General features: G+C 40.5%; 2 protein-coding genes across 16 annotated transcripts in view; one reads left to right on the top strand and one right to left on the bottom strand.

Annotated features, from left to right (window-relative positions):
- Positions 1-16,265, bottom strand: part of NCBP1 (nuclear cap binding protein subunit 1) — a 38,517-nt gene extending 22,252 nt beyond the window's left edge. The window contains exons 1-8 of one of the 3 annotated variants that reach the window (XM_045882745.2): positions 16,132-16,265; positions 8,604-8,692; positions 7,925-8,025; positions 5,461-5,617; positions 3,223-3,330; positions 2,551-2,672; positions 955-1,024; positions 58-273 (exon numbers count right to left, since the gene is read on the bottom strand). In XM_045882745.2, coding sequence (XP_045738701.1) covers positions 58-273; positions 955-1,024; positions 2,551-2,672; positions 3,223-3,330; positions 5,461-5,617; positions 7,925-8,025; positions 8,604-8,692; positions 16,132-16,165 — 897 coding nt within the window. In that variant the 5' untranslated portion in view covers positions 16,166-16,265. Of the gene's footprint in view, positions 1-57; positions 274-954; positions 1,025-2,550; positions 2,673-3,222; positions 3,331-5,460; positions 5,618-7,895; positions 8,026-8,603; positions 8,699-16,131 lie in introns of those variants that run through there. The other 2 variants (XM_064579918.1, XM_045882746.3) reach the window with 2 other exon arrangements.
- Positions 16,266-16,673: 408 nt separating this feature from the next.
- The window catches only part of TSTD2 (thiosulfate sulfurtransferase like domain containing 2), a 30,690-nt gene continuing 25,636 nt past the window's right edge, over positions 16,674-21,727 (top strand). For 11 of the 13 annotated variants that reach the window (XR_010407846.1, XM_064579925.1, XM_054509318.2 and 8 more), the window contains exons 1-2: positions 16,674-16,812; positions 18,760-18,965. Coding sequence is in view for 12 of the 13 variants with exons in the window: in XM_064579925.1 (XP_064435995.1) it covers positions 18,801-18,965 (165 nt within the window). In the remaining variant the exon portion in view is untranslated. Of the gene's footprint in view, positions 16,813-16,894; positions 17,026-18,759; positions 18,966-21,727 lie in introns of those variants that run through there. The other 2 variants (XM_054509317.2, XM_064579923.1) reach the window with 2 other exon arrangements.

Raw genomic sequence — 21,727 nt, 5'->3', positions numbered from 1 at the left:
GCCACAAGCACAATGCAATATAAGCCCTCTGATAGGAACTTGTAGTTGGTCACATACCTCGGGATCATCCGTGTAATCAAACATTCTGAAGATGACCCGCGGCATCGGGTACACTGAATCTTCTGTGTGAGGAGGTGGTGTAAAAGGAGGCAGATTGTGTTGCAGTGCTTCACATAGGATGCTGTCAAAGGCAAGATAAGGTCTTAGGATGTGCCGCTCCTGCCAGCGATCCTTTTTCAATTTCTGAATCTGGGCCCACAGGCAATCTAAATACTAAAGACAGATTAATTTTTAGTAATATGTATATTTGGAGGTCATAAGAATTAAACTACATAAACCAAAAACTATTACCTTATAAAATACAGGATACAAAAGTAAGTGAGTTTGCAATTAAATATAGTACAAAGGAATGGTGCTAAGTTTTTGTTTTTAATTACTTTATAAAGTCTACCTGTCTGTAAGCTGTTACCACTTACATTTTCAAATTGGGCATTTAAATAAAAAATAACTATATCTGGAATCCCACAGAACAGGGAATGCTTTGATTACATTCTAACACTTATTAAAAATCCACTATATGCTGGGGCGCCCAAGCAGCTCAGTCGGTTGAAGTGTCTGACTCTTGCTCAGGTCATGATCTTGGGGTTGTGGGATCAAGCCCCATGTTGGGCTCCATGCTCAGCACCGAGTCGCCTAGATTCTCTCTCCCTCTCCCTTTGCCCAACACCCCCACCCCCTGCCCCTGCTCATGCACGCGCTCTCTCAAATAAATAAACAAAATCTTAAAAAAAAAAAAAAATCCACTATACATCTAGAGCTATGAGGAGCTGGACCTCTGATATGAAATGTGGAAAACTAGCTAACGTATATAAATGGAATGATTTGACTGTGTCAGAGATAAGAATCTACTCAAGAGCTGACTGTGCTTGTTATCATGTGACAGAACCAATTTACCTCTTCTTGCGGATGTGGTTTCTCAGCAGTCCATACTTGTAACATGGGCACATGTGTCTTTTGGCGTCTTCTAAACATAGAAATGAAAATCTACACTTAGGTTTCTAACAACATGAAAAGATGTTCAGTTGCTTCATAATTAATAAAATGCAAATTAAAGCAGTAAAATAACATTTTTACCTATCAGATTGGCAGATATCAAAAATTTTGATAATGTATTATATTGCTGAAATGTAGGCAAATATGCAATTTCAAACACTGCTGGCAGAGGGGCTAATTGGATATCATCTCTTTAGCGGAGATTTGGAAGTGTATCATCTCTTTGGAAGGCGATTCGACTAAGTCTATCAAAATTAAAATTGTTAAGACACTTCAACCCAGCAATGCCATTTCTAAAAACTCCCACTCTTCACAGATATATTTGCACATGTACACAAAGACATATACATACATAAGGATATTCAATGAAGCAATGTTTATAAAACCAAAAGACTGGAAATAACCTAAATGTCTACCAACAAAGGACTTGTTAAAGAAATTATGGTATGTTAAAAGAGTGGAATACTGTACAGCTGTTAAAGAAGAATGAGGCAGATCTATATACTTTTATGCAATAAATCCAAGTTATATTAAGTGAAAAAAAGCAAGTGAAGAACAGTGTGTATACTGGACTACCATTTGTATAAAAAAGGGGAAGGACATATACTCAAATGCTAGGATATTCATATTCTTTTAGTTTTAGTCTTTTGCAAACATCTACATTTTAAAAAGAACCAGTACGACTTTCAGAAACATAAAAACATTAAAGAGATTTATCATTTATAAGTAGCTTAAGAACAAAGATTTTTATCTTTAGATTTTTTTGTAGCTTTATTTGTAACTGACTAACAATATCCAAACAAGTTACCTATTAATAGATAGAATATGAAACTTATAACAAAATTATTCTGAAAGAACGTAAGGGGATACAAAACCATTACCACACTGCTGGTTAACCACTAAATTTGTGAACAAGCCCTACTATCAGTATACCTAATAAGACAAACCAAGTTTTTATGCCTACTTGGAAGAAATGGGTAATAGGAGGATATGAGACTATTTTAATTGAAATGTGTCATTTACTCAAGAAGTGTGGGCTGGGTGGAAGTTAAGAGCCAATGTTTTAAGGACTTGGTCTGGGATTAACTTACATGAAATAAATACACTGTATATGCTAAACCTCTCTCTCAAATACTGTGATTCAGTAGGTCTGCAGGTTGGGGTCGGAGCACATTTAAGTACCATGGGCGATTCCAGGCACACTACGATTTGAGAACCACTGTGTGAGGATAGAAGATATTTTATGACTTTGCAAATATGTACCAAAGCAGCTTAAAAGGAGCTATGTTACCAACTCCTTTGCATCAGCAAAGTAAGCAAACATTTGATTACTCTGAGGTCTCAATAAATTACAACATTAGGGGAATGAGGTTACTCGGAGGAAGCCATAGGAAACACCACAGCTTATCTCTGAGAAATGAAACTGACACGGCATTACTAACAGATAAAATACAACACATTTATCATATCAGTAAGAACTATGAGCTGTGTCCTTACTTAAGATAGCTTTCAGTGTTGGCAAAGATGCGGTCCATCTCGGCATCTTTCTTTTCGTACAACTCCTTTCCAACCCAGGGCAAAGACGACAGAAATGCATAAACATACCAATCTCGCCGCACCTGAAGAATTTTTAAAAAGGCAAATTTAAAATATGAGCTTGTTAATTTTCAATCATATTGTATTTATTTTTGAATGAAATCCTATGGAAGCTTAAGTAAGACACCTGACTCCACCAGAGCATTTCTACCTTCTATTTTAATTTTATTAGACAGAATCATTTGAATTAACATACAGATATCAAGAGAACCCACCACTATGGCAGTTGACTTAGCTTGTAGATATTAAGAATTTATAGTGTGATAATCTACTGTTATCTTTTGGTTTTACTAAAAGGTCGCCAAGTTGGGCGCCTGGGTGGCTCAGTCGTTAAGCGTCTGCCTTCGGCTCAGGTCATGATCCCAGGGTCCTGGGATCGAGTCCCACATCGGGCTCCCTGCTTGGCAGGAAGCCTGCTTCTCGCTCTCCCACTCCCCCTGCTTGTGTTCCTGCTCTCGCTATCTCTCTGTCAAATAAATAAATAAAATCTTTAAAAAAAAAAAAAAAAAAGGTCGCCAAGTGAAAAATTCCTAGTACTGCATGGACAAGATTCAGCACAAGGTGTTTTCTTACCTGAGGTACATCTTCTTCCTGAGTTACACTTACAAAATTTTCAAACATAGCAACCATGGATGGGGCAGCAATGACATGACAATTCACAAGATCAGATAAAAAACGGACCTGTGAGGGAAAACAATTTCTATTAAATCTAAATGTAATATAATCACACAACAGGCAATCTTGTAATGACTGAAACCACAGATCTGAAAAACTACCCTCAAGGCCGAATCTAGCCTGCTGTTTTTCTTTTGCATAGCCTGTGAACTAAGAGTGGTTTTGGATAGTTAAATGCTTGAAAAAAATCCAAGAGTATTTTATGATTTATATAAATCATATGAAATTAAATTTCAGTGTCCACAAATAAACATGTATTGGAACACAGCATGCTCACTCATTTATATATTGTTCTACAACAGCAGAGCTGGGTAGTTGTGACAGAAACCGTATGAAGGACAGGAATCTGCACTTGCAGGTTCCCATTCCATAGAGCTACCTCAACCTATCATCTTCTTTTCCGTTCTCTATGAAAAAATTTTCACTGGACTACAGAAATGGAAATTTCTGAACAGGTATCTTCTGGATGTCCTTTGTTGCCACTGTTAAGCACTATTCAAGTCCCCGTTGTGTGGGAGCTCACAGTCTAGTGGGAGAAGCATAATCTCAATTATGTAAATTGAGTAAATAAAAAGTGCTCTAGGAACAGTGATAAAGGGAGTAGGGGAAAGCATCATAAAGGAGGTAACACCTGGACCAGGTCAGAAAGGATGAGTGAAGCATGCCTCAAGTGGAGAGCAACAAGACTATTCTAGGCAGAAGGGTTCAAGAAGATGTGTTCAGGGATCTGCAAGTAATTGTGATACAGCTGGAGAGTAGATGGGAGGCAAGGATAGAGAAACAGATTGGGACAATCATGAAAGGTCAGTATGCAGTCTGGACTTAATCTTACAGCCTGATTGGTGTCTAACTTTTTTGGTAATATATTCAGAAAACAATTTGATCACATGCCTCCAACTATATGTGACATAAATAAACATAAATATCATCTTAAATATACATAATATACACTGGCCCCCTGTCAATCTATGAATTACATATTAGTAAGGCTTATTAATTCCATTTTCATTTAAGATAAATATTTACTTCAGCTAACCCAGTGAATCATCTTTAGCACACGCTTTTAAGGCCCTCCACTCTAGAGAATGGGAAAGAACTGAGGTTTGTGATCTAGAACCAACATGAGCAGAGTGAGTTACAGAAAGACCAGTCTGGTGCCACAGTAGAAGATACAGTGAAAGGCAGAGAATCTGGATGCCAAAGGATCAATTAAGAGGCTGTTTTAAGAGTTGAGGAGGAAGGAAGCGCCTGGCTGGCTTAGTTGGTAGGGCATGAGACTCTGGATCTTGGGAGTCATGAGTTCAAGCCTCATGTTGGACATAGAGTTTACTTAAAAAAATAAAAATAAAAAAGCATGAGAAGGAAGGTATGAGATATGCCAGAGGCCCTGGAGACAAAAGAAAAGGGACAGACCAGAGAGCAAATTAGGAGGCAGAAGTGACAGGACTTGAGGACTGCTTACAGGATGAGGGGGCAAAGGGAAGACAAACAATAATGCTCAGGTCCCTAGATGGGTTATGCAGTAGACAGGAGACCCTGTGTGCAGTTTGGGGAGAAGACAGAATGATGCATTACTTTTAGGGACTTCCAGGCAAGCTATCTTAGGGCTATCCAGGTAGTATTTGGAACACAGGTCTGGAGCTCAGGAGAAAGGCTGAAACAGGACATTCAGATTACCAACTTGTCAGGAAGGGCGTTATGTCATCCAAATAAAGATGGTTTATAACGTAATGACAGAGAATGAGAATGCTTCAGGCGAGTGTTTCAAGTGAAGTGAAGACAGAATCCTGGGAAACAAAATGTAAGGGGTATTAGTAAGATGAGCCAGTAAAAGGAGACAGAGGAATAGAAGGGAGGTGGTAGCAGCAGGAGGTCCTGAAACAGTGGTGTTGCAGAAACACAGACAAAAAAGGAGTGTAAAGCATCATATGCTACAGGAAAGTCAACTAGGATTTAGAGTGAAATGAAGCCACTGGGTGAGCTCTGTGGTACCTTTAGTGAGAATGGTTTCAGAAGAGCAGCTACTGTGGTGAGTGGGGAACTATATTTCAGGAGAAAGGATAAATTCCTTAGTTGTAGCTCACTTCTCCCCTCCATCCCAACACTAAGTCAAAATACACCAAAAAGGTAACTTACCAAATATACAGCTTCATTATAATTGTTTGCTTTCAATGATTCTTTAAGTTGTCGAATCATAGCTTCTACAAACTCTCCACCAAAGTTGTAATTCCTGGCATTCAGTAGTCCAACTAATGTTGTATAAATTGTCAACTTCTCAGGTAACAGGCGTGCACTGATTTGAGAACCCAGTACAAGAAAATCCCAAAATAACAGTATCATGTTAAGTTGCTCAATTCTGTATTATATAAATCTTTTATCATTTTACTAACTTTGGAACAGGATTACTTTGAGCTATATTTTTTTTAAAAAAATTTTTAGGTTTTTTTTTATTTATTTGAGAGAGAGAGAGAATACAAGCAGGGGAAGAGGCAGAGGGAGAGGGAGAAGCAGACTCCCTGCTGAGCAGGGAGCCCAACGTAGGGCTCAATCCCAGACCCTAGGATCATGACCTGATCTGAAGGCAGATGCTTAACCAACTGATCCATCCAGGTGCCCCATACTTTGTGCTGTATTTTTAAAACTACTTCAGAAAAGGCATAAATGTTGAGAAGAGTTGCAGACATGACCCCTGCAATTTTTCATTTTAATTCTAGTTAATCCAAGAATTAAGAAAATAAAACACTTTAATTATAAAGTTATCAAACTAAAATAAATATAACTAATGCCAGACCAGTTTTTCTTCCAATGTGTTTAGTGAACTCTAAGAGCAGTTCTACAGAAAATGTTTCCATGGAAAAACATCTGGGGAACACCAGGTGAAACAAGTTTCTTTAATGCAGAATCATTAAGGGGGAGATGGAACATTTACCATTTCTAAACTTAGCTATCCAAATGTCACAGGATCAGAATTCCACTTGAGAAACACTATTCTAGCTGCTCAGAAAAAATTCAGAACGAAAACCACTTCCAACTGAGTTCCTATCAGTTAAATTGCTGAATGTCAACATGGTACTTGGACATAGTAAGATTTCTTTACATCCCAGTTTGCTTACTCTAGGTGTGTTAATTTTCACTAAGGTTATTAGAAAAGCAGGGAAGAGGATTACAGTAATAAACCTTTGGAAAAAGCAAATATTGCTTCCTAATGTAGGTAGCCTCTCAATTCTCTCAAAAAGAAAAGCAAACAGGAGCTCATGATCAGTCAGACTCTCTTACACATTTTGTGTTTTCCCAAGGTGCCTAGCAGAGTGGTAGGGACAATTTAGGTTTAAAAAAAAAAAAAAAAAGTGCCCTGAGAGTAACCACCCTCTCTCCACCCCCAAAGCCATGGTTTCCATCGCAGTTTCAGCATAAGTCACCTCTATTCTAATAAATGCTTTCAAAACAGAAGCCACCTTATAGATCACTACTGCAAAATAATTTTTCTTAGTCATTTCTTAGTCTAAGGACAGGTCTTCCTGAATATGAACTGGATTTCTTTAAAAAACTGGAACCCAAGGGGCACCTGGGTGGCTCAGTCGTTAAGCGTCTGCCTTCAGCTCAGGTCATGATCCTAGGGTCCTGGGATCGAACCCCGCATCAGGTTCCCTGCTCAGCGGGAAGCCTGCTTCTCCCTCTCCCACTCCCCCTGCTTGTGTTCCCTCTCTCGCTATGTCTCTGTCAAATAAATAAAATCTTAAAAAAAACCCCAAAAAACTGGAACCCAAATTATTTGTACTTTAAGAGAGGTTAAAATGAAATCCACTGATAACTATGATTTGTGCATACATTTTTAAATTTCAAAAATGAACTGTAAGCATTAACATTATTTAATTAAAATATTTGAAATAACTTAAAATTCAACTTCATATTTGAAATTTTAAAATACCTCATAACTTATAATTTCATGTACAGTATAAAGACCCCTTTTATCCAAAAGTTGTAACCATTTCTTTGCAAAGCATACAATTCAGTGATCAATGTCCATCTGACAGATGAGAAAGCCTGGATTGTTAATTCCACCATTGCGAGAGACTGTTTCATGATTTCATATGAGACTTTTCCCACTTTAATATACTCATGGATTAAATAATGATATTTGTTCTAGCTAACCTAACTCAAAGAAAGATTGTGCCTAGTAATAGCTTCAAAAGCTTCTTCAGTTTTCTGAGAAGGACTATTACTCAAGTGACCAGTTCCCAAATTTGTTTGGTACTACTGGTTAAAAACATACATGAAACTCTATGTATTATATATAATTAAATGCACATACTTAAAAATCTCTGAATGTTAAAAGTGTCTACTTTCTCACTTAAAAATAGTCAACTGAAAGATTCTAAGGTTCCAAGAAAACAAAATGTAAGGAAAATGCTCAATTTTAGTCCTATTTATCTCTAAGAAAAAAAGAGTTCACCAAAGGTCATTTCGTTTGTATAAATTTCCCATTAGAAGAAAAGCTAATGAAATATGGAACGTAAACATTATCTTTTGAACATTCTCAAAGCATTTAAGAGTAGATAATACATTATCACCTGGATTCATAAATCTTTTGCATACATACACTGTACAAAGAAGCCTTAAGATCTTGCTCTTGTAGTTAGGAAGATCAGCTTCTAAAACACCTGCCAAGCCTTCTAGGTTGCTCTCCAGAGAGCAGGCACTCTGTAGAGGACAGCATATTAAATATCTGTTAAGTACTCAGCAATTAGTGAGTTAAAATTTTCTATGTGGTCATAAAAAAAGTTAAAGCCTTATATGCATAAGGCACTATGACAGGTTTAGTATAAATCAAATCAGGTAGTTATTGTTCTTTAGAAATCCATAAAAAGAGAATGAATGAAATTTTAAAAGCAAGCAGTCTAAGGCAGCAGAATAAGAATCAGAAATGGGAGGACATCATCGGTTCTCTTGTGTCTCTGTATCTGATTCACTTAATATGACTGAGCAAATTACCTCAGGTATCCAGGACTTGTTTGGTTCTTCATTTATAAATTGAGAGAATTATTCCTTACGGTCTCTTCTAAGACTCATATTTATGTTCTATGAAGATTACTAAAAACATTTAACTCTCAATTATCTGCACCCCAAGGGTTTAAAATAAATTTACTTTGGGATACAGATGCATGGCAATACAAGTTTCACCTAAAACTTAGATCACCAAGTTTCAGCTGCAGAAATGAATCGAGCACAGTCAACTATAACCCTAAGCCCATCACAGTTTTTGCCTATTTGGCACATACCTTTTCTCCTACTTTGCATATTAACGATTCCAAATGATCTTCAGTTTCATTGGCGTCAGAAGTCTTTCTCCTTTTGTGAGGCTGTCCCCCTGTTTCAACAATGTAAAAAAATTAACATTACATGATGAAACCACTATCACGAATTTTATTTAGCTTTTTAAATACTATTGTCTCTTTCCTACCAGAATCCCTACTTTTTTACACAGAAGCTCTTAACTGACCTACCACCTCTCTGACTGGGCTAGCTAGATTCACCAAAGGTCTCCATACCCAGGGACACTATAGTAACTCCAAGAGGCATTCGTTATGTTCAGTTTGGTGTGACTAGTGCCCCACGAAGCTATGCAGTGCAGCAGCCCTGTCCACTTCCAGGGATACACAGGAATGCTGCTTATAACATCCTAACCACTAGGAGTTAGAATATTCTCTGGAACACTCCTGTGCTGCTACTCCCATTCTTTAGACTGAACTCTTTACTGATCTTCAGTTGCTTGGTCCTAAAGCCTCTTAGTGCCAGTAGTACTCATTATTCTGATAATGAAAATTATTATTAAATTGATGAAATATGGGTACAAAACCAAGATGAATGCTTTGGAAAGACTTGACTAGGCAAAAAAAGGAGGAGGAAAACTTCAGAAGATGGGAAAGGGAGAATAAAACATTAGGATTCCTCACTAGTTTCACAAGTGTTTGAACTTTCTTTCTTTCTTTCTTTTTTTTTTTTTTTACAGATTTTTAAAATTTATTTATTAGAAAGAGAGAGAGCGAGCGAGCATGAGAGGGGGGAAGGTCAGAGGGAGAAGCAGACTCCCCGCCGAGCAGGGAGCCCGATGTGGGACTCGATCCCGGGACTCCAGGATCATGACCTGAGCCGAAGGCAGTCGCTTAACCAACTGAGCCACCCAGCGCCCGTGTTTGAACTTTCAACTCTTCAATTAATAGCTTTGGTTCTATAGACTATGCAGCATTAGGGTATAGTTTATCCCAAGCAATGGGAATCACAATCAGCAGACATATACTCAAAGAAACATCCTGAGCACTTTATCAAATAATTGGTGGGGGGAAAGTATGTTTTATGATTTCCTACTTCAACCACTAGTCTGTTATGTTCAAAAACCATATCATTCAAAGAATCTTAAACAAAACAAAACTACCACACTGAAATCATTACCAATCATCTATCTGTCCTTTTGGTTGCCAAAGAATTCAAGCTGAACTACCAATCAATCTTAGGCTGGACTGTCTATTATTGTTCAGACTCTTACTATTATCTCTTACCATTTTAAAATCTTAATACACACACCTTATATTCTTTTGTGGAATAACCTACAGCTTAAAAATTTTAAATTAATAGTGTTAGGTATGGAACATGATGCTGTTGATAAACACAATGTTGGCTAGTCTCCCAATGTAATTCAATTTTGACTTCCACCAATGAGATTATTAGGACAGCATGTGGACAAGGAAGCAATACTCTGTAACAGTTCTAGGGATCTGCATTAATAATGAAAATCTGCAGTTGGATATAGGATTACCCAGGAGTAAGTTAAATATAACTTCAATCTTTTCCAGACTTGTATAGCCAAAGAAACTGAGCCATTTTCATAGAATTCATAATCACTTACTTGCCACTGTAACATCTGGCTTGAAATATATAGTGATTCTCATAAAACAGCACTCCGCTATTCTAAGCTTGGGTATTAAAAGTCTCTTCAATGACTGAAATGATCTTCAAGTACCACTTGAACTTAAGCTGAATAAAACCAATCTATTACTATGCAGATAGGACCAGATGGAAGTACTATAAAAGGCCACACTTTGACCCCCTGACACCTTGTTATCATTATGATCTGGCTTAAATAATAAATGAATATAGTTTTTTTTTTAAGATTTAATTTATTTATTTGATAGAGAGAGACACAGCAAGAGAGGGAACAAGCAGGGGGAGTGGGAGAGGGAGAAGCAGGCTTCCCACGGGGCAGGGAAGGCGGGGCTCAACCTGAGCAGAAGGCAGACACTTAATGACTAAGCCACCCAGGAGCCCCAGATGAATATAGTTTTGAGAGGATAATGCCATAAAAAAATATAACACACACGCAGTGGGATAGAGCTGAGATGTATTCCTGGAGATACCAGCCCATGTAAAGTGGACATGTATGACACAGTGAAATCAGTGACCTTGATTCTCAAGTATGCTTCAAACCTACATCACAGGATCTATAAAGGTTCCACCACCCAAACAGCCAACTTTGATACAAAGGTCTTCTATTTTCAGGATTTATTCATTGAAAAAACCTGCATATTCAATGCAATGTTTATATAAGCTGTCAGCCAGGATGTTAAAAGAGCTTTTTCCTGGAGCAGTGGTTCTTAACTGGGTGAGGTTTTGCCTCCACTAGGGGCCATGTGGCAATCTATGGAGACATTTTTAGTTGTCACAAATGGCGGAGTGCTACTGGCCTCCAGTGGGTAGAGGCCATGGATTCTGCTAAACATATTACATTGCATAGGACAACTCCAAACAACAAAGAATAATCTAGCCCGAAATGTCAATAGTGCTGATGCTGAGCAACTCTGTCTAGAAAGCAGAATATACTACTAGTGTTCTTCAGAACCAGATTCTGGTAAGGTTTGGAAAATGCAGATGGTTAAAAACTAGCTGAACGAGAGTTTTTTGTTTTTTATTATTGTTCTTTAAACTTCAACTACCATTCCCTTCTTTTTTTTTTTTTTAATTTTTTTTTTAAATTTATTTATTAGAGAGAGTGAGAGAGAGAGTGCAAGAGGCGGAAGGGTTAGAGGGAGAAGCAGACTCCCCACAGAGCAGGGAGCCCGATGTGGGACTCGATCCCGGGACTCCAGGATCATGACCTGAGTCGAAGGCAGTCGCTTAACCAACTGAGCCACCCAGGCGCCCCAACTACCATTCCCTTCTTTCTGGCCCATCTACTCCGCCAACCCTTTATCTCACATCCCACCCTCCACATCCTTCCTAAGTTAACTCTCCAGCTGGCTTGTTCCCAAATCCATTTGGAATCATATCCCAGTGTTTAAAGCAACCCTCCCAGACCCTCTTGTAACCTAGAAAAGGAGAAAATAATGCTGTAGGAGAGAAGGTAGGATTTCTGAAGAAAACCTAGAAAATACAAGGACATAGTCCTCCCTGATCTGCAACTCCTATTTTCTCTCTTCCCATTCTGATTGTAAGAAAGCACAGTTTTGTTTGGAGAATGGCAGGAGGCAGAAAGTATTAAGAAGATATGCCCCACTCTCACCTGATATTTGAGAGGATATGAAGGAGGGGTGGTAAAATTACAGACACATCTGAACTCATGACAGTAGCAGGATATTGAACTCAGAAGAGAACCTGGGTATGCAGAATAAAGCACCTTCATTAACAATAAAATTTTGGGAATTAGCTGAATGTTTTCATATATCTTTTTTTTTTAAAGATTTTATTTGACAGAGACATAGCAAGAGAGGGAACACAAGCGGGGGGAGTGGGAGAGGGAGAAGCAGGTTTGCTGCCGAGCAGGGAGCCCAATGCGGGGCTTGATCCCAGGACCCAGGGACCATGACCTGAGCCAAAGGCAGACACTTAACGACTGAGCCACCCAGGTGCCCATTTTCATATACCCTTAAGAAAACCTATCTATGATAGCTCCCAAAGCAAGAACAGATTTTATATTAAATGTAACTATGTAGAAGTTTTACAATATAGATTCAAGTTACATATTGCCACTTCATTCTGACACCCTTGGCTAGTATAGGAGAGAGAAACAGAAACAGGTCTTTATTAAAACCAATTTTTGTGGGGCACCTGGGTGGCTCAGAGGGTTGAACATCTAATTGTTAGTTTCTGCTCGGGTCATGATCTCAGGGTCATGAGGTAGAGCCCCCACATCAGGCTCCACACTGGGCATGGAGTCTGCTTGAGATTCTGTCTCTTCCTCTGCCCTTCCCCTTGCTTGTATGCACACACTCTCTCTCAAATAAATAAATAAATCTTAAAAACAAAAACCATCTGAAAGGATCTCCATACACCAGTAATTTTTCCCTGTAAGGCGATCCTAACTTTATATGTATATACTGTACTACATCTTATACCCTTATTATAAAAAACACAAACTGGAAAACAAAGACCAACCCTATAAAAAGGAAGTAAAGTAGCAAAACCAACCAGGAAAAAGGGAAAAGTAAAGTACCTTGATCTTGAAGATTTAAAGCAGAGGAGACTATCACACCTGAAACAAACTATACTCTTCCTTGGAGGAACAAATTCCTTCACTTCTAATCATTTTTTGTATAGTTAAGTTAAAAAAGTAGTCACAGTCTAAAAGATAAGGACCTAATTCTAAGTAGCTTAAAAAGGGGTTAATATGGGTTTTTGGCAAAGGTTATAGATAATATAAATTCTTTTTTAAAAATTTTTAAAAAGATTTATTTATTTGACAGAGAGAGAGACAGGGAGAGAGGAACCACAAGCAGGGGGAGTGGGAGAGGGAGAAGCAGGCTTCCCGCTGAGCAGAGAGTCTGACATGGGGTTCTGGGATCATGACCTGCGCCGAAAGCAGATGCTTAACGACTGAGCCACCCAGGCACCCCTGGATAATATAAATTCTTAGAAAAACAAAATAAGCAATGTACTGGACAGCTATTATATGTATATCCCATAATAACTGAAAAGCTACAGAGACATTCTTAAAGGGATTCTAAGAAATGAGTTAGATTTAGCACTGGACCAGTATCCACACATGATAATTTCCCATTTAGGATTTCCCTTTTCTTCTCCATAAATTGAACTCCACTCCAGCTGAACTAGATTGGTAGTCTCCTAACTTATTTCCCTGGATCCTGGACACTCTAGTCTGAACAAAGAGATACAATTTTAAAACTGCCCTCTATGAGTTGATCCTCTGCTACCTCTCTGATCTTAGTTCCTACAACCTCCCTCAGCCCCAACTCTGCTCCAGGGACACTGGCCTCCTTGATTTCTGTGAACAGGACAGGAATGCTCCAGCCTTAAGTCCTTTGCACTCGTGGTTCCCTTTTCTTAGACCATTGGTTTTCCCCATACAGCCACCTGGTTTGCTTCCTTACTTCCTGCAATTCTTTGATCAGATGACGTTCTCAGTGAGGTCTTCCCCGATCAACCAGCATAAAACAGCAAATCCACCTTGCTAGTCCACCAATAGTCTACCCCCTCTACCCAGTTTTATTTTTCTCCATAGCAGTTACCACCATTTGATATACTATATTTTATTTGATTGTGTTCTGTCTGTAAAAGGGAGGCTTGACCTTTATATTGTCTACTACTACTGTACTGCCAGTAGTTAGGACAGTGCCTAGCACTGTTAAATATTTGTTGAATAAATGATTATATCTTGTCAAGCATATGGAAAGTCGTGACAGCCGGTGACTGATAAGAGCTGACAATAATCCAGAAATGCTCCGATGCATCAACTTAATTACAGCTATTAGAATTCAGACTATTTTAAAATAGCCTTCTATAACATTTAAGCGTCTAATATTTCAGATCTTAAAAAAATCAGTAGATGCTTAACTAAAATATTCAGATTACTATTTAGGGTAAACCCCAGCTGATCGTTACCCAAATTGTGGCAATTTATAGAAGTTCCAGATTGGTATAGTATTCAAGAGAACTATAAACTGCCCCTCTACTACTAAATTATTCACCAAAGTAAACTTTAACTCATTTTACTTCTTTTTGTCTTATTTATTCTAAGGTTCCTGCATCAAGACCCAAATGGACCATGTTTTACTGGCCAGGTGGTATTAAAAGAAACTAACTCCCAAGAAAATTATGCCACCATTACAACTGCAAAAGCAAAAATTGTTTTCTACATATTCACATTCAATTCTCCAGGTTGCCCTCTGGAAACATTTTCTCTCCCTTTAAGGGTGCCCTAGAAGGGAGTAGAGTGGAGAAAAGAAAGTATGAGAAAAGCAAGAAAATGGGAAGAACTTTAAAAGTTTAAAAGACTCAAGTTCCCTAAACCCCAAGCAATCACTTCAAGCATATTAGTTTTTTATTAATCCAAGTCAAAGCATATGAAAACCGTGTTTTCTGTGCCCTGTATGTCCGTTATACAAAAAACCTCATGTGTTTAGAAAAAAAAACCAAACAAACCTAGGCATGCAGCATGGTAATACTTGGGCAGTGAAGAGAACCCTTAACTTGCTTTCACCAGTGTCTGGGCACTGCCAGCTATGTCTCCATGTTTATTACACTAAAACTCTGAATCCTTAGGTATTAGACAGGATGAACTAGAGTATCCATCCTCTCAAGCCACTCCCTAGCAGAGATCTGATGTTTCATTGTTTAAAACTAAAGACATGTGATTCTGCTCCTACTCCCAAATGCCCCAAAATTCAAGGACAAGAAAATGTTAGTGCAGAAAATTAATTAAAATTTTTCTTCCATATTTTTTCTTCCATCGTTGACATCTGCCAATATTTGTCAGCTCTTAAGCATTAACAGATGATAAGTATCATCATGAGATATTTGGTACATGCATTAACTCACTTAAACCTCACAAAACTGAGAAGAGGTTTGTATCATTACACTTCTACATTACATACTAAGGTTTACAGAGATGACAGAATCTGGGCAAGATCATGAAGTAATGGTAGAGTCTAGCTTTGAACTTAAACCCTCCGATTCTAAAGTCTAGCCTCTTAACGACTATACCACACTCCTTTTAAAGAACGATATGCTAGAATGTAATAACAGAATTACTCAGTTTCTTCCTTTTTTGGTGGATGTACGTTTTGGAGGGATTTCTGTAATTAAGCATCTTTTCCTGTTTTTAACTAGCAAAATTATCCTTGGTTTCTATGGTGGCAACACATGATCCCCTGGAGCGCAAACCATCTAAATGGAATAGAAAACCCCTGATCTCAATCCCTAAGAGGTCTCCAGTTAGTTTTCCAGCACTCTTCCCTTCATGAGGGAAATACACTTGCAGCTAGTTCAAAATCTAACGTAACAAGGTGCATCTGTTTATTAGTGACCTCTTGAGTGTGGATAACAGATTTCTTTCCTTGCAGCATGAAAGAAGGCAAATCAACGGATGACGGGTAGAAGAGCTCAGACTGCGATTCGTATCTGCCACTCACTGCTTTGTTCCCTCCCTTCTGAGAACCCTTTTCAGGTGCAGTCGGAGGGTCAAAACGAGACACTGGTACTAGTGGGTACCTGTCACTGTGCCTAAGAGGTGGCCCGCACAGACCCAGGTGTACTTCCCTACTCGGCAGTACTAAGGACCAAATCCTCAAGAGTCCTTAGAGACCAGAGGTCCACCAGGCCGACGACTAAAGGAGTTGGGGCAGGGGAAAGCGGGGGCTTTTTAGAAGTCGCCCGGCCACATTCTCGCTCTGCCTGCCCGGTTCCCCGAACGCTGCCGGGGTGTGTGTGGGGGGAGGGCTTCCCATCCCTTCCCTCGAGTCCCCGAGACCTCGGCCCCCGCCTGGGCGCGGCCTCGGCGGTCGGGCCGAGAGCACTCACCGTCGTTCTCGTCGCTGTGCCGCCGCCGCGACATGCCGCACGCCGGGGCGCTGCCGAGCTGAGCGAGACCGGGCGGGAAGCGCGGCACGAACTGTCGGGCCGCCGGCCGGTGCGAGCACAGCGACGAGGCGCGCGCAGGGGCCGGCACGCAGGCGCACTCGCTCGCGACGGGGGCGGAAGCGCAGGCAGGAGCGGCGGCCGGGTGGGCTTGGCGGGCTTGGCGGGCTTGGCGGGCTTGGCGGGCTCCGGTCCCCGAGAGCCGGCGTCTGGAAGCTCACCAGGCCGAGCGCGTCCGGTCTGCACGCAACCGCCCCCTCGGGCTTCTTCAGCCTCTCGGCGGCTCCCTTCTCCCGCCTTTCGCTCTAAGTCCTTCCGGGGACACGCGGAAAGCACCGCCTCTTCAGCCAGCCGGAGGCCGCCGGCCACAAGCCAAATCTGGCGGCTGCTGGTCCACCACGCACACTGGAGTCCCCGCCTCAACTTCAGACCCTCCCTGGGGCTCGCAGTATTTCCCGGCGGCCCTTTCGAAGACTTCCGGGGCGAGGTGACGTCTCCAGTGTTCCTTCCTCCGTGAACTGCAGGCCGGGGACCGGTGGAGGTTCTTGGGACGGGGAGCAGTGACGATTGCTAGGCGGAGACGGCTCGATGAAGAAAGATCTAAGAAAGGACCAGGACTGGCTGGTGCGTGCTCATCTTACTCCCACTTCCGGGCCTTTGCCTCGTCGGGAAAGCTGGGCGGAGCGATTGGCCCGGCCGGGCGCGCGGGGGGCGGCGCCGCGCTTGTGGCCCCTGGGACTGAAAGATCGGCCTGAGCGTGAGCCTCCTGCCATGGGGTTACTCTCGGGGCGTCATCCTACCCTTCACCCTTCTCAGTTGTTGTTTGGGAAGGAACAGGTGATTGCTTTAGTAATGTTTTCAGTATTGATACTCTGATTTCAGTATTCAATATTCAAGTCCTATTCAGTATTCATATCCCCGTTTACATGGATATGAACATCCCCTGCCCTGACGTCTCTGATGAGCACCACACCTGCTTATCTGACTGCCTTGTCCGTGGTCACTGAAATTCCACACGTGTAACTGGAACTCTTGTTTCACTTTCCTGTCCTAACCTATTCCTCAGTCGCTCATACCCATTTCACTGAATGACACCATCCATCTGATTGCTTCATCCAAAAGTGTAGGTAGGAGTCATTCTTGGGTCCTCCTTTTCCTTAAGTCTGTCTGTAAATCTTGCCAGCTCTACTTTCAAGATAAATCCAGAATCAGACCACCATTACACCTTTGTTTACAACACTCCAGTTACTTTGCATTGCAAACTCCATACCCTGACCTATAGGGTTGTGCTCTCTCATCACTGTCCTGCATCCATTCTTTCTTCCTGTTTCTCTAAAAGGCAAGCTTCTTCCCACTTTAGGGATTTGTACTATTTCCTTTGCCTCTGTTCCTAAATCTGCATGGATGGCTCCTTGTCATTTAGGTCTCAGCTCAAACATCAAGTCCTTAGTGAAGCCTTTTCCTGGCTACCCAGTGGCTGTTTATTTCATTCAACAAATATTGTACTTATTGACATTTAGCATCTTCTATATGCCAGGCAGTACTAAGGATGCAGAGGTGAACAAAGGAAAACCCTTGCTTTTTTGGTGCCGGTGATACATTCAGGAATGACCAGACATAGTGCAATCAGAAGAGTGATCAAAGGGACAGTAGTAGAAGAGAGGAGAGGTGGTGGTGGGAGGGGCTGTGGAAGGACTTTGGGCTTCATCAGAGTATGTTGAAAAGTCTTTGGACTCTGTGGGGAGGAAGGCAGTTAGGCTATTGCAATAATTCAGTCAAGAAATGATGGTGGCTTGGGACGCCTAGGTGGCTCGGTTGAGTGTCTGTTCAGGGTCCTGGGATCAGGCCCTGCTTCTTGGGCTCCCTGCTTGGGGGAGAGCCTGCTTCTCCCTCTCTCTCTGACCCTCCTCCCCTCTTGTGCGCGGGCTCTCTCTCTCTCTGTCTCAAAAAAAAAAAAAAAAAAAGAAATGATGGGCTTGAATGGGGTTGGTAATATGTCCATTTTGACAAGATTTGGCCATACTAATGATTTTTATATTTTAAATTTCTTCTGTTTATTAAAATGGGGCTTTCTTAGTTGTTATGTCATCTAAGGAATGGAATTTTCACAGCTCTAAAAGGGCAAAAAGAACAAAGTGTTTATAACTGAAGGTACTAGCACGCAGCTTGGTTGATTTTGGTTGTACCTGGTGCTTTTCTGGTATCATTTACCTTAAATGTTTGCAGGGCTAACCCCTAATTGAGGTTTCTGCTCAAATGCTACCACCTCAGAAAGACTTTACCTACTCTCTGTTTTTAAGAGCCCCTCCATCACTCCTGACTCCCTACCCTGCTTTTTGTCTTCGTGGCCCTTTTTCCTATCTGACTTTTTAAATTTAATCAATATATTCATTTATTTACTTTCTTTCTCTCCCCACTGGAATATAAACTCCAAGAGGGAGTTTTTCTGTTTCTTTCACTGCTTTATGATGGCTTGGGCTGCTGGGCCCATGCTCATTTGCCTGATTGATTTGTTTCAAATTTATTTCAAGTAGCAAAGACTGACATTGTTGTTTCTCCCTTGTTTCCTAGGAGATAGATAACTAAAAGGAACCTTACTGCAACCAAACCAGATGCCTTCTTTCACTTCACCAGACCAAGGAGATGACCTGGAGGCCTGTGTTTTAAGATTTTCAGACCTAGATTTAAAAGACACAAGGCTTATCAATCCCAGTAGCGGTCTCAAAGCAGAGTTAGATGTCAGTACAAAGAAGAAATACTCGTTTGCCAAGAAAAAGGTAAAATTACTGTATTGCCGTTGATGTTTCAGGATCATGTATGTATAGTTAACTCAGATACCATCTATTAGTAGCTCATCGATCATCAGGGTTTTCCTCCAGGGAGTAGAGGGTTAGTGAGACAGGAGGCGGCTGCCCTGTTGAAGGCAAGTTCTAGTCAGGGTCATGATCCAATGATCTTAAGTCAGAGCCTGGCAAAGAAGAATCATGGGCAAGGTGTAGCTATGCAACACTTATGTTTGAGTACTTGAGGACAGATCCTAGACAGATGGGCTGGATTCCTTTTCCCGTCTAGGGTTAGAATCACAGGAACCCAGGAGACCTTGTCATAAGGAGAACAGACAGGCAGAAGGGTAGTTGCCATGTAAGACTCCTGATCTGATCTAGTTGGCTGGGTTCTGTTGGTTAGGAGAAGGATAGAACAGCCCAGAATGGTTGTGCAAGCTTACTGAGGACAGTTGGGATTAGATTATAATGGGAGGTCATATTGATATGCTGCTCTTTTATGCCATTTATCCTTTTTTCAGAGATCATTGACTCAAACCTCGTCCTCTTGAAGCTCATAGGAAGGAAAATGACCCGAGGACATGCAATTGAGACTTAATTTTCTTACTTCCAGTCTGCTGTCCTTCTGCAGTTAGCTTTTGTTGGCTTCATGTCAATGAAGAATAGAGGTCTCTGCTTCTAACTTCTTATCCACCACCCCTCTGCTCTCATCTCACACTGGTGTCCTTGAAAATGAAATCCAAAGGGTACAGAAAGGTTTTATTATCTTGCAATAATTTCAGACTTAGAGAAAAGTTGCCAGAATTGTATAGAGGACCCTCATATCCCCTTTATACACAGGCTCCATTCATATTTCATCAAGTGTCCCAGATGGCTCTTATAGATCCACTCTAGGGTCACATGTTACATTGAGTTGTCACATCTTATATCTTCTTCAGTCTGGAGCACTTTCTCATTTTTTCTCCTTTGAAATCATGACCATGACACATTTGAAGATTACATGAGTTATTTTGTAGAATATCCCTTTGCTTGACTTTCACTCATGTTTCCTTACAATTAGATTCAGATTAGTGCTTTTATTAACAAGAGAATCCCACAAGAGATGCTGTGTTCACGTGGCTACAATCTATCAGGTAGTTGATAGTAGCAATTTGTCCCATTGCTGGCAATGTTAACTTTGGTTACTTGATTAAGGGAGTGTCTGTCGGATTTTTCTGCTATAAAATTATTTTTTTTCCCTTTTAATTACTTAGTATTTGGGGGGGCGATGCTTTGAGACTGTGTAATTATCTTATTCCTCATCCAAGTTTCATCTACTAGTTTTAGATTCTTTGATGTTTCTTTGCTTAGTTGATTGTTACTGTGATGGTTGCTAAAGGGTGATTTTCTTGATTTTCTAATTGCTGTGTTCCTTCTAGATTTAGTGTTTGGCATTCTGCTCTAAGGAAGAACTTTCTCTTCTCCCAATTTATTTCTGTCTGTGTGGACTCAGGTTATATTTTATTTGTTGAGTTATAGTCCATTATGTTGTTATTTGTTTTGATCCTCAGATCATCTCAGATTTGGCTGGGAGCCCTTTCAAGCTAGTATCTGTATCCTTTTGACTTGTTCCCATCATTCTTTGAGCATTTCCTCACTTTCTGACTCAACAAGGTATTCCAGGCTTATCTTGTATTTTTCCTGACCCATCCTTGGAATCAGACATTTCTTCAAGGAGCTCTGGTTCCTTCTAGCAGAGGACTGTCAAAAACCAAAACCTGGAGGCACGGCAAGCTCATTGCTACTAAGTAGTGTTGCCTCTCCCAGGACCTCTGGCATAGGGAAATACATAGATGAATACACAAATGTATATATGTACCATATATATACTTCTACATTTACTACTATCTCAATATTAACCACACCATGAGCACATAATCAGTACTTTCAGTTCCATTCCAGCCTCACAAGATTTTTCCTAACTCTCCCTTTCCCATATTTATAACTTCCCTATTTGATGGGATTTGGCCTAGTCCTGTTGGTCCCAAATATTTTCTTATTTGCTTATTCTCCTATATGTAATCAATGTACCCACCCTGCCAAGCTGCCTCCCTACCAGGGCCTGCCTTCCCCTTGTATGCCTCACCCACCTCTGAGCTGCCATCCTGGCCCTGGTCTATCTTTCCTTGAACAGACTCCACATGGGCCCTAACTGCTGCTGGGCCCTCAATGCCTTGTTCACGAGGCCTTAAAAGACCAGATAAGATTTGAAAATCAAAGTTTAACATGAAGAAGCACTTACGTTGACATACATGCTATTTCTCTCTTTTTTATTTTTTTCCTATTTGGCAGGATTAACTTCAAGAAAGTCTAAAAAATGCTCTCCAGTGTAATTTCCTGCTGCTTCAGTCTGAGACAGTCCAGATACAGTTGTGTGCTAGAGGATGGTCCCACAGTGGTGCTTCATATCTGTTACCAGTGTTTAGAGTGCCTATGTTTGGATGCTTTACAGTCGTCTCCAGATGCATTAAAAAAGTTAAAACACACACACACACACACACACAGAGGTATATATAAATACCTCCCTTCCCATTAGACCAGAAAGGAACAATTATTGAGATGCTGATAATCATAGATCCCATTCAGCCTCTATTTGTACATCAAAAATACCACAAAGTTGAAAAACATGACCAACTGGGAAACAAATTTGTGATAACTATGATCAACAAAAGGTCACTAAAACCACTTACAAATCGGGAAGAAAATAAATGCCACAA

This window comes from Mirounga angustirostris, unplaced genomic scaffold, assembly GCF_029215605.1.
Source record: "Mirounga angustirostris isolate CCGP_5_RB_7025 unplaced genomic scaffold, mMirAng1.0.hap1 SCAF_15, whole genome shotgun sequence".
Taxonomy (NCBI): Eukaryota; Metazoa; Chordata; class Mammalia; order Carnivora; family Phocidae; genus Mirounga; species Mirounga angustirostris.
This window is presented reverse-complemented; position numbering and strand designations above follow the sequence as displayed.